This window comes from Sebastes umbrosus, chromosome 15 (genome assembly GCF_015220745.1).
Source record: "Sebastes umbrosus isolate fSebUmb1 chromosome 15, fSebUmb1.pri, whole genome shotgun sequence".
Taxonomy (NCBI): domain Eukaryota; kingdom Metazoa; phylum Chordata; class Actinopteri; order Perciformes; family Sebastidae; genus Sebastes; species Sebastes umbrosus.
In genome coordinates, this window is record NC_051283.1 from 18,648,743 (window position 1) to 18,661,865 (window position 13,123).

At 35.1% G+C, this 13,123-nt stretch overlaps 1 protein-coding gene across 1 annotated transcript in view; it reads right to left on the reverse strand.

Moving 5' to 3' along the window:
* necab1 (N-terminal EF-hand calcium binding protein 1) overlaps positions 1-9,721 on the reverse strand; it is a 36,747-nt gene extending 27,026 nt beyond the window's left edge. The window contains exons 1-3 of the mRNA XM_037795986.1: positions 9,521-9,721; positions 6,185-6,209; positions 1,313-1,421 (exon numbers count right to left, since the gene is read on the reverse strand). Coding sequence (XP_037651914.1) covers positions 1,313-1,421; positions 6,185-6,209; positions 9,521-9,607 — 221 coding nt within the window. The 5' untranslated portion in view covers positions 9,608-9,721. The remainder of the gene's footprint in view (positions 1-1,312; positions 1,422-6,184; positions 6,210-9,520) is intronic.
* Positions 9,722-13,123: the final 3,402 nt, after the last annotated feature.

Below are 13,123 nucleotides of genomic sequence, written 5' to 3' on the forward strand. Positions count from 1 at the left end.
GCCATCGACACTCTGCCTTGTGTTAATAAAGTCGAACAAGACTCTTTGACTCAGATGACACAGATGGCAACTATCATCCTGCTGCTGCTACTATTCATCAGCAGCTGAATGAGGAAGATACTGACTATACTGAACTCACTAAGTGGATTCCTAACACTTCAGTTTCACCTACCTTTCTGCATGGACATCATATGTTTCCTAAAAATAACTCTGATAATGATGAACAGACTATTGAGTTGCATTATGGGAAATGTAGGATGTTTTTGGAGCTTGACCTATACTGGGGAAAAAAAGGATATTTTGTCCTCTGCTGCTTCGACTTTGACCATTCTTTTTTTTATAATAATTTGTTAAACTGTCTCTTGTAACAAACAAACAAAAATTAGGATAACCGCCTTGCGGTTGTACGCCTCTGTCAACCAGTCAAGTTGCAGTTTACATCCATGTCGGTAAAAAATGCATCACTTCATCATTTTATCCTATTAAACAGTTGTGTGAAGTTGTCATAGTTAGCATATACATTCTTGACCTTACCTTTGACCTTTCACCACCAAAATCCAAACAGGTCATCCTCGAGTCTGAGTGGACATTTGTTTTAAATTTAGAGTAATTTGCTCGAGGCGTTGTTGAGATATCACAAGAAAGGGACGGGTGTGAGTGACAGTGACCTTGACCTTTGACCACCAATATCAGCACCATCAAAAAGGTGATATGATCAGGACTGATGTGTATGATTCTCATTGCTGATCAGAAGGCATGGTGTTTAGTTTTGAGTTTTTTTCCACAAGCCATCATTATTATTGCAGTACATACAAGAATTATGTATATTATAAATAGTGGACTACGCTAAGGTTATGTTTATATTTGCTAGTATTCTTTCTTTAAGTAGACACATATTTTTGCTATATACAACAGATGCTCTTTGGCAGGTTTAGTGCACATGGGTAAAGAAGTTTAAGAACATTGTGGTGCTTGTAAGATGTAGAAAAGTCTGCATTACTTTGGATGGAAACAAGCATTGTATTGTGTCGTGTAATTAGAACATAAGGTCGGTAATGGACTGGTCTAAGATGTTTCCTTGGGATTAGAATAATCTGCTGTGTGTGATTTCCCTGCTTCCTGGATGTGTGAGTACACTGGGTTTTTCACTAGAAAGTTGTAATTCAAGTTAGAACAAAAGTTAAAACAAAGATACAAAAGGCTGAAAGCTGCCGTTACATCATCGTCACCTACCTCTCCTCCATCATCCATATCTCAACTCTGTCCTCCATGGAATAAAATACTGAATAGATAGAGCAATGAATTGACTTACTCTGTGTTGTGAGTGTCAATTGTGTGGAAGAGCTCCTTCAATTCCTCAGCCGTCAAGACTCCATCAGAGAAGTAGGATTTGAACTCATCGAAGGAGAGCTTTCCATCATCTGGGGACGGAGCACAAATGCAACTTGTCAACATGGCGTCAGGACAGCAACGTCCTTTCGAGGTTTCTAAAAGACTCCTTATTCAAGAGGCACCCCAGGTGAATTAGATTAAAAGAAAAAACTTAACTAATAGATATCATAATGAAACTTCCCCAGTTGATTACTTACATTAAGACAGTTATTTTTTTGTATTGCAAGTTTTCTGAAAATGTATGTTTAAATATGCAAATGAGACATTATCTAAACAAATTTGTGCTAACTTGCATACATTTCCATAACAGAAATCTGAACGTAGGATAAAGCCAGGTTCAAAATGATTGTTTCATTTTGTTGACATATTAGAGTCAAAGGTTTTTCCAAAGGGGATTTTGGATATCTCTTTTTATCACTACATAGATCAGAAAATACTGTGAAAAGCCATAAAAAAGTATATTTTTACCATGTTTGTAGGAATAAAATGTTCTATAAATCAGGCTATGAATGATTTATGAACAAACCCCTCTGTCTTGGAATATAGATAGGAATGAAACTGGAAAGTTTGGTGTATGTAAGTGATACTGAAGTGGAGATTTCTGGCTCAGAGTGAGAAAAAACTAATTTTGAGAAAACGGCCTTTAAAGATATGGATTGTAAAATTCACTACATTTTGAAGACACTACCGGTGAATGGGGTAAAATTGTTAACTAATAGATATCACCATGAAACTTCCCCAAACTGATTACTTACGTTAAGACAATTATCTTTTGTATGACAAGTTTTCTGAAATGTTATGTTTAAATATGCAAATAAGGCATTACTTAATGCTAACCTTTGATGAATTTAGGAGAAATCTACAGATGCAAATAGACAAAGTAGTAAAATAAACACCTAAATGTGTATGTTGGGTATTTTCTTTCCACTAGTCTGAAAGAAGACATGCTATGGAATAGCTCAAAATCAAAAAATTGATCAGTGCATGAAAGACAGTGTTTTTGCCTGAAGTGTCTCCTCTTAAATCAAAGACGTTTTGGTTCAAATGAGCGATCTGGTTTGTATCTGGACATAAAAAATGTAATGAAATGTATCACGTGGTGAAACGATTAGAAGGTGGTCAGTATAGCACAGATTTAATTCCTCATCATCCCATAAGAAAATAGGTGTAATAACTTTTATTAAGAATTAAAGTCCACCTCCTAAGCCGATGAAACTGCGGGTGATAACTAAGATAAGATGCAATATGTTATAAACTACAGGGGCTGAATCAAATTCCCTTCACAATGGAAAAGCAGTAATAAAACAAAATAACTCCACAGTGAAACATTCTTCCTTGTTTTTATTATTATTATTATTATTATTATTATTATTATTATAATAAACAACAAAGGGTCATCACTGTTTGTTCCATCAGACCAACTTGATGGTAATCTAAAAGAATCAGTCATTTTTAAGCTTTGAGGCTCTGCAATTATGCTTAGAATAATAAAAAAGGCCCAAGCTGTGTGAAATATTCATGAGGTGAAAATAAACAGAATTGCAAAATGAGGAGCCCCAAACTGAACATCCTGCAGCAAAATTAATACAATCAACCACAGACGATATATTCTTCCACACAGTTCTGGCCGCAGTAGTTTCTGTCTGTTTGCGTGTCGTGAGGTGGCTGATCTTTAAGTGTTCACTGTTGACCTGCTGCTCTGGAGGTCAATGTTCAGTCTGTCATGTCACATATGTGAGCAAGAGAGACGCACAAAGACAACGCACATAAATCAAGCACACAGTGAATCACTTGATGACATATAAGTGCTGCTGTTTGCAGTAAAATGTGGGATGGCTTCTTATCTTGCTGCATGACAAGACCTCTGATCATTCACAGCGAGGGACGGACATTTAATGAATAATGCAGCAAATCACGCCTTGTGAATAAGGATTTCTGATTAGCTATTATTGCGTGTAGAGAAAATAATTTTTGAAGTCATGCAGTGTCTCCAAACCTGATTTCCATTTGTTCCTTAACTAAAAAAACACTCAATTTGATGTGGTTTGACCGTGTGACACCAGCTTGTGTGAATATTCAGCATGATGTGTGAAAGTGTGTCTCAGAGGGGTTACAATTTACGACACGTGTTAACTTAACACAAAAAGATCCTGTCAGTGTGCTGTCGTACAAACACATGGTGGTCTCATCTCCAATCTGTATGACATACTATATATATATGTGCACTTTGAGGTTCCAAAATTAAATCAGCACATTGTTGTTTTTACCCTCCTTCTGTATGCAAATGAAAAGAGAAAACGATGGACCATTTTGAATTTGGGATTTCAGTTTTCATTACATAAAAACGTTCATCAGAGCGTGCTTAATGTGCCTAGCACAATCTTGCTTGGGCAGAGTGTGTGTCAAGATGAAATGATCCATAGAGGCATCTTGTCTCCCTCGGATAACATTTCTTACTGTGGTATTACAGTGTAACTATGCTTTTATTTGCATTTCAAGGCCATTAATGAAAAAATGATATATTTAAACTAGAAAATGCATTTCCTGCTGAAAATGCGTGGGAATGCTGACAGCTGAAATTAATGCAAAGCATTGCTGAAAATGCAAAAAATGTGAAATAACTTGCCTAAAAATATTAAAGCTCAAATGCATTGCACTGCACTGCTGAAAACCCTAGAAGATGAAATGTACAACTGGCAGAGTTGGAAGCTGAACTGCATTAGCTAAAGAAGCTAAAAGCTGAAATACATTGCTAGAAAAGCTGGAAGCTAGAGTGTAATACTGTCAAAAGTGGTAAATTAGAATTTTCCTGAATAGGCAGAAAGAAGAAATGCTTTGTATGTATATCACACAGATGAACTGCATTGATAAACACAAAGAGAGTGAGAGAGAGAGAGGAAGAGAGAGAGTAGTATTGGGTGAAATAAACCTTTAAAACTATAAGTGCTTGGACAGAAATTGTATTTTCACTGAATGAACCTTTGAAATGTATAAGTCGTTACACAGAAAGTGGTATTTGGGTGGAAAGTAGTAGTAGGAGTAGCAGTAACAGTAGTAGTAGTAGCAGAAGGAGCAGGAGCAGTAGTAGTAGTAGTAGTAGTAGTAGTAGTAGTAGTAGTAGTAGTGGTAGTAGTAGTAGTAGCAGTAGTAGTAGTAGTAAGAGTAGTAGTAGTAGTAGTAGTAGTAGTAGTAGGAACAGCAGCAGGAGCAGTAGTAGTAGTAGCAGTAGTAGTAGTAGTAGCAGAAGGAGCAGGAGCAGTAGTAGTAGTAGTAGTAGCGGTAGTAGTAGTAGTAGTAGTAAGAGTAGTAGTAGTAGTAGAGACAGTAGGAACAGCAGCAGGAGCAGTAGTAGTAGTAGTAGTAGTAGCGGTAGTAGTAGTAGTAGTAAGAGTAGTAGTAGTAGTAGTAGTAGTAGTAGTAGCGGTAGTAGTAGTAGCAGTAGTAGTAGTAGCGGTAGTAGTAGTAGTAGCAGTAGTAGTAGTAGTAGTAGTAGTAGATAAGATCGATACCACTCTCAGATTTATCTGTACATTAAATATGGAGCAGCCAGTGAGCTTAGCTTAGCATAAACACTGGAAAAAGGGGGAAACAGCTAGCCTGGCTCTGTCCAAAGATATGTATATATAAAAAAATATCTTTCTACCAGCACCTCTAAAACTCACTAATTAACTTGTTTGTTCAATCAGTGAAAAGTGTAAAAACGATAATTTGCCGTTTTACAGGGTGTTATATGCTGGACTATTTCTTGGCAGGGAACAGTTGCCAGGCAACCAGCGGAGGCTTCAGGAAGTTTCTGGTCCTGGCCAACAAATATGGTCCGACACATAACCTCCTGTGAAACTGTGAATTGTATTATTACACTTAAAAAAAAAAAAAATGACAGTTAAATTGTCAATCAGTCAGCTGCAGAGGTGTATTTTGTTGCACATGTTTTCAGTCTTTATGCTAAGATAAACTAACCAGCAGCTGGCGATAGTTCATATTTACTGTACAGACAATATGTGTGGTATCGATCTTCTCATCTAGGCAACAACAGTATATTTCCCAAAATGTCAAACTATTCTTTTAATTGATTCATAGAGGCAGAAAAAAAACGAAGTGCATCTACACTTTTATTTGTATTTCAGTGCTATAAATTGAATTATATATTAGTTATTTAGATAATGTATCCATACAGTAGGTGTACTGTATAAACAGAAACCTATATGTGATCTTTGTGATTCATTACAAATATAACATATTTAAAAATGTTATTACTGTAATTCAAAGGAATTTTATTTCATTTTTGACTGCACACAAACAGTCTGGTCAGACTGACTTGACTGAATAAATCAGACTCAGTAAATTATAATGCAAGGCCTGTGTGCTAAGATAGAGATTTCCCAGATTCAGACTCCTGCTATAGTAAACAACAAAATAAACTATGTATTTTTTTATGTTTATATTGCATATTATGATAATGCTGCACAAGATAGTGGAGGTGAAACGATAGCAGAATTTGCCGTAAACCTCATTAAGCGTGAACTGCCATGATAGAAATGTGTAACTGATACTTCTTTTTTTTTTTTACGACTTTCTTCCTTAATGCTCTGATACTGAACCTCAGTGGGCATGGTCAATATCCTGTTTCCATGGAAACTGAAAGAGTATCAGTAGAGAGACATGATCTGAATTTCATTGAGAAAGTAGGTTTTCACACACGAGAAAGAAAGGTTGAAGTAATGCCAGAGACAGCGGAGAGTGTGTCTGTGTGTGTGAGAGTCTGCAGGGAGCCCTTTGGTGCAATATTTACCGTTTTTATCAGCTCTCCGTAAAATCTGTAAAGAGAAAAGCAAAAAAGAGGGATGTCAAAAAGGGTTTCATATCATCAAAGTTAAAATAAGTGTGTGTGTGTGTGTGTGGGGAGGGATCATCGATCACACTCTCAAAAGCAGTGTGTCATTAAATTATTGATAGTGCTGTCCCAGAGTCCAGACGAGATGAAAGGCAGAGTGGCAATGACCACATCAGCTTTAAAAGGCTCCAACCACCTCGAAATAGCACTGCCTACTTTCTCTTCTTATCGAGTTTGTACTTGTGAAGAAGATTCTGAACCGTCTTTGAGTCTATTTACACATTATCACTATCTAACACTGAATGTGCAAAGATCTAAATTTTAAAATGCCATCCTTCCCTCTTTGGACTTTCCTAGCTTGGGGACTTCAGCTCTGTGTCACAAAGGGGGTAAAAATACTCGTGAAAAATATCCACCCACCTTCTTCTAGCTCTTGGCAGTCTGTCGTGTGTTCTGACTTACATAATTTGTTCTAATTTTCCTTCCTGCTAATCAGTCTTTGTCGCCTCTTCTGCTGTCCCCAAATTCCATCTGCCTCGATCTCAGTTCTACCTTTTACTCATCTCTTGTCCGTCTCTAATTTCTAGGGCTGTCCTCGACCAAAGACATTCTTAGTTGATTAACACTCATATGATTTTGTAATCGACAGATCTGTAAATCTGAGTTTCTCCACAAAGAATCACACAAAAGCACCACTTTCTTCAATCTTGTGTTTATCAGAGATGTGCTCATAAGTTTCTTGGAAAAAAGTCTTTCAGCATGAAAAAAGCAAAAAAAACAACAACTAATCAACTAAAGAAATCTTAGTCGATTCAGACCAAAATGACCAATTAGTCGACTACTTTATCTCTGCAAGGCAGGTGTATGCAACAGCAGTCTTGCCACCCAGGTCATTAAATACATACACAAATAAGGGAAAATGGAAAAAATACACAAAGTTAAAACAATCAATCATCACTTCTCCATGCCTTCGTATTAATAATTGATTAATGAAAACAGTTTTTAAGCACAACAAATGCAATGTTTCTGCTTCTCAAATGTGAGAATTTGATGATTTTCTTATCTCAAATTATAGTAAATTGAATATTTTTGGCTTTTGAGCTGCTGGTGTGACAGAACAAAGTTAAAACAAACATGTGGGATGACTTCTTATCTTGATGCATGACCTCAAAGACCTCAAATTGTTTACAGCGAGGGACGGACATTTAATGAATAATGAAGCATAGCACGCCATGCAAATAAGGAATTCTGAAGCGTGCCAAGAAAATAATTTTTAATGTCATGCAGGGTCTCCTGATTTCCATTTGTTCCTTAACTAAAAACACTCAATTTGATGTGGTTTGACCGTGTGATTCCAGCTTGAGTGAATATCTTGCATGATGTGTGAAAGTGTGTGTCAGCAGGGTTATAATTTACGACACGTGTTAACTTTACATGAAAAGAGTTAGTGTGCAGTCATACAAACAAATGGTGGTCTCAACTCCAATGTGTACAATATACTATATGTTATGTTTCTGCTTCTCAAATGTGAGAATTTGCTGATTTTTCTTGTCTCAAATTATAGTAAATTTCAGATTTTTGGTTTTTGGGCAGCTGGTCTGACAAAACAAGACAATCTATGACATCACCCTGGACTTTAAGATAATGCAATATGACTGTTTCATGTTTTTCTGATATTTTATAAACCAAACAATGAATCGACAGACTAATTATAGCCCTGCTTTTATCTGCTCTCCAAACTCTTCTACAGAGCATCTGCTCTTTCTGTTCGTATTAACTCATGTGTGACATTCATGCAAATTATATTATTGAAAATCAGTTATAAATTGTGGGCTGATTGGATTTGGTCATTCAGATACCAGCTCACACTGACAACTCCGGCTGGGTCTAATCATCTCATCATCTCATCCTAATTAATAATTTACATCTGATGAGTAAAAATGAATTAATTTAACCAAGAATAGAAGTCTGATGGTCCTTCTGGATTGTTTTCCCTCCCTGTATTGTCTGTTAACAAAGTGGACGTCTGGCACCACAGCAGCCTCAGAAATCACAAAGAAAAACACACATGGAGCACATCTAACCTGCTCCAGGATGAAATGACTGTTTGGAGTCAGCATGTGTGTTTTAATGACACACACACCCAACTGAGGAGATGGGAGATGTCAAGAAACAACAGAAGCAACACTCTGACGACCAACTCGCCTCTGAAGACAAGCAGAGGTTTTATTCCCTGCCAGAAGACAAAGAACCTGTTCAACATCAGTGAGACATTTGATGTTGTACGGCTTTCCACCTTTAATAAGTCGTGGCTCTCATGTGTGCATCCATCCTCCCCTGTCTCTCTCTCACACACTGAAGGCAGCCAACAGGTTTATAGTTGAGACAACACAAGCCAATGAAAGAGTGGAGGAATGAGGGAGGAATATAATGAGGTGGTGGGTACCCAGGCAGAATGCAGTTCCGTGATAGGAAACATCATTAGCTGTATACTGATGCATATAAGATGTGATTTTAATATTTAAATCCTCATCATCTGAGGGAGATCTATAAGTGTTGGGAATATGGTATTCTTCAACATTTTAAAAACATTTTAGATTCAAAAAGTTCTGAATATCAATATGTTTTTGCCTAATTGAGCTACTGTAGATTTGGCTGTGGAAGGTAACACCCTGGCTTTTATCAAACCATAAATATTTCATCAACTTGACCACTGACATAAAAATGGATTGCCAGCCTTTGAAATCCTTACATCATGAAGCCAAATTAAAGGTCAGCCTTGTCATATTAATTAATTGTATAAAACAAGAAAAAAACTCTGCACCATGCATGCATATTGGTGATCCAAAACATACAAATCATTGAAACATAAATTGGAAAATGAAAATGCATCTCTTTCTTATAATGCAATAATAAAAAAAAAATCTATAAAAAAAATATTTTTTCTGGCTATATATTGCTTGGAAAATTATAATATAGTCCTGCATTATGCTTAAGGTTTTTTGCAATAATTAAAAAAAATATCAAATAATAAAAAATCTATAAAAAAAATATGTTTTGGGTTAGAGATTGCTTGGAAAAATTATGATATAGACCTGCACTATGCTTAAGTTTTTGCATTAATTTAAAAAAAAAAAATCAAATAATAAAAAATCTATATAAAAAAAATGTTTTGGCTATAGATTGCTTGGAAAAAATTATAATATAGTCCTGCATTATGTTTAAGTTTTGCATTATTTAAAATGAAATACATTTGGTAATATAAATAATGATTAAAAAAATGTTTTTACTTACATCAATGAAAATCGACATTCCCTTCTTTAGCTCCATTTGAGCTGTTTGATCCTCAGACACAGACTGAACCTCCTCTGAGCAATCCATCTTTAGAAATGTGGCTTCAGTTGTGATCTGCGGAGGAATGTGTCGGCTTGAACCTCTTATCTGATGGCCAATGGTCAAAAAGAGCGACTCCTCAATGCAGTCAAGTCAGCTGGAATGAAACAACACAACTTCCGGATTAAAAGTTTCACAATTCATCCATTGAATGTTTCTTTCCACTCTCCTTTCACTAAACATGTTTTTTTGCTCAAACATGATTTCAAATGTTCGGAGGATACTTTTGCATTGCTTCTAAACACAGCGACCCTTTTTCTTGAATATATATGCTTTTATTTTGAAATAAAAAATCACTACACTTCCTGCCATATAGTGGCTGTCTCTGTCAGTCTTGACTCAGCTGCTGCTGCTATGGTGAGTCCAACCTGCATCTCCGTTGGAGCAAGCAAAGTGTCACACAAATGCAAATTTCCATTCCATTTGGTACATATATGCTAATTAACTTCCTCTGAATAGGCTACTCTATCAAGAAAAAGGCACAACTACAAGTCAAGTATACATCTCTGTAGGCCTATAAGGCAAGAATACTTAATTATAGGCAACTTTTTTTAAGTAGCCTATATCTCGATCAAAAGATTAAGTACAAGTTGGCCTATAAGCCAAGTATACCTATACTTTTCTGTATACTTGTCAGTATAAGCCAAGTATACTTAGACTTTTCTGTATACTTGTCAGTATGTGCCAAGTGTACTTAGACTTTTCTGTATACTTGTCAGTATGAGCCAAGTATACTTAGACTTTTCTGTAAACTTGTCAGTATGTGCCAAGTAGACTTTTCTGTATACTTGTCAGTATGAGCCAAGTATACTCAGACTTTTCTGTATACTTGTCAGTATAAGCCAAGTATACTCAGACTTTTCTGTGAACTTGTCAGTATGAGCCAAGTATACTTAGACTTTTCTGTATACTTGTCGGTATAAGCCAAGTATACTTAGACTTTTCTGTATACTTGTCAGTTTAAGCCAAGTATACTTAGACTTTTCTGTATACTTGTCAGTATGAGCCAAGTATACTTAGACTTTTCTGTATACTTATCAGTATTAGTATACTTAGACTTTTCTGTATACTTGTCAGTATGAGCCAAGTATACTTAGACTTTTCTGTATACTTATCAGTATTAGTATACTTAGACTTTTCTGTATACTTGTCAGTATGATCCAAGTATACTTAGACTTTTTTGTATACTTGTCAGTATGAGCCAAGTATACTTAGACTTTTCTGTATACTTGTCAGTATAAGCCAAGTATACTTATGTATACTTTTGTTAAGTTTATCTCTGATAAGTACATAAAAAGTAAACTGAAAGTATACTCTCTTATTTTAAGTTTAAAAGAAGTATACTGGTAGCACACTTCAATAAACTTATTTTTTGTAAGTGAGACCATTGAAAAATAGGTCTACTGTGACCGATAACATCACTGTAATCAATTAACTCTCAGTGCAGCCAAATGAGCAGCACGAATAGCATATGTGTGCCCAGATAGTAATACTATATATAGAAGTATAGAAGCTTTTGTTAAAAGATACAAAGGTAATTTCAGTTTGAATTAAACGAGTTGTCCTAATGTCCTCTCTGTGGCTTCAAACATGAAACGGTAGTCTTAAAAAACGTGATCAGTAATTTCTGACATATTTTTAAATTGAAAGGTATAAAACTAACTGTAAATCTTATAGCTTGGCCAGACTCTTAAGGGTTTCATTTCCAAATTGATATGTGCTGCTCCTTTAAATTGACCATAGTGGTTGGATTTTAGTTGACATGACATTTCTAGTTGGTCATTATTTATGTTCGTACTGATTTATTTCATCAAGATGTAACATCTACAGCACCATAACAGCATTACAAATAGCATTTTGCACTCCTTCATCAGTTTGGTAGAATAATATAGGAAAATACACTTCAGTGAGAAACACTAAAGAGACACACAAATAGCTTTGCTTGTGAAACAGTTTGTCCCCAGGTGTAATATACCCAATAAAACCTGATGAATTGGAAGTGTTAAATGTTTCCACATAAATAGAGTAATCTAACTCATAATTAAACCCTCCAAGGTATTTGGATTGGTTGTAAAACGGTGTAACAGTTCCATCTAGTGGAGTGTTAGGCTCCAACAGCACTGCAGTCAATCTCACCATATAAACAAACTATAACTACATGAGCATCTGTACATGTGAAGCATTTAATGTAATCTATGTCTAGCTACATCTAAATTCAAAATGAAAGCCTTTGAGAAAGTGGAGGCAACACAAAGTGTTTTGAGGACTACTACTACAAAAACAAACTTTCTTTACCCGCAGCTGGGTGAACGGTGGTAGATGTATGAATGCACTTATTGTCTGTTTCACTCCCCTCATTATGAATTTATGGTGAGCACGCCAAGCAGGAGATTACCTTCAGGCTACTATATATTATACTGTATGCTATACTCCATCTCATCCACTAAAAAACTGTAATGCTGCTTACAGAAGAAGTATAAACTTATTTAATCCCACCCCTTCTCCATAAATCAATTATTAATTATTAACCAGCTTCCTATTGAGCCTTACATGTATACTCTAATTAAATGTTCCTAAAAATGTCTAACTATAATTATTATTATTTATAATTATTCTAACTATAATTATTAACTTTAATCTGTGTCATACAGAAATATAAATTAATTACTGATATAATTATCCTTATCAAAATATACATTTGTTATCAATCCAGAATACCAATTCATTACTTATAATATAACTTAATCACAATACCAATTCATTACTTACATATTTAACTTAATCATATTGACTATTTGTTATCTTTTCTTATATGCGCAAATTATTATTTATAATATACAATTTATAATATACAATATGCACATACAATACAACATACAAAAGTCTTTTACAGTCTACAACTACACTGCACTCTGCACTTTAGACTATTTAAAAAAAAATCTCTACCTCAGTTCTCATCCCACATTATATTCCATATTTGACATGTCTTAATCCCCTGGTCTCTACTGTATATCTCCTATATTTTATTATTCAGCACTTTATCACTTTTTGCACTATATTCACTTCTTTAATAGTCCTGTATCACAGCTGTTAACCCGCACTATATTCACTTTTAACAGTTTTCTTCATCTTCTTGTATTTTTAAATCTGGTATATTTTTTTGTACTTTGTACTTTGCACTACTAATTTTTTTACTGCCTTTTTACTAACATGTTTTGCACTATGGAACTGTGATGCTGGAAACTTCCCTCGGGATCAATAAAGGTACTATCTATCTATCTATCTATCTACACTTATTAAACAGATGCATTAACATTAATGTTAATGTAGCTTGTAGAACTGGAGCTGTAATGATTTTCCAGACTGTTGGGTTGTTTACCTTTTAACAAAGCATCATATTATATTAATTTGTCATATGTTCTTATATGCGCAAACTATTATTTATAATATATAATTTATAAAATACATATGCACATGCAATACAACATACAAAAGTATTTTACT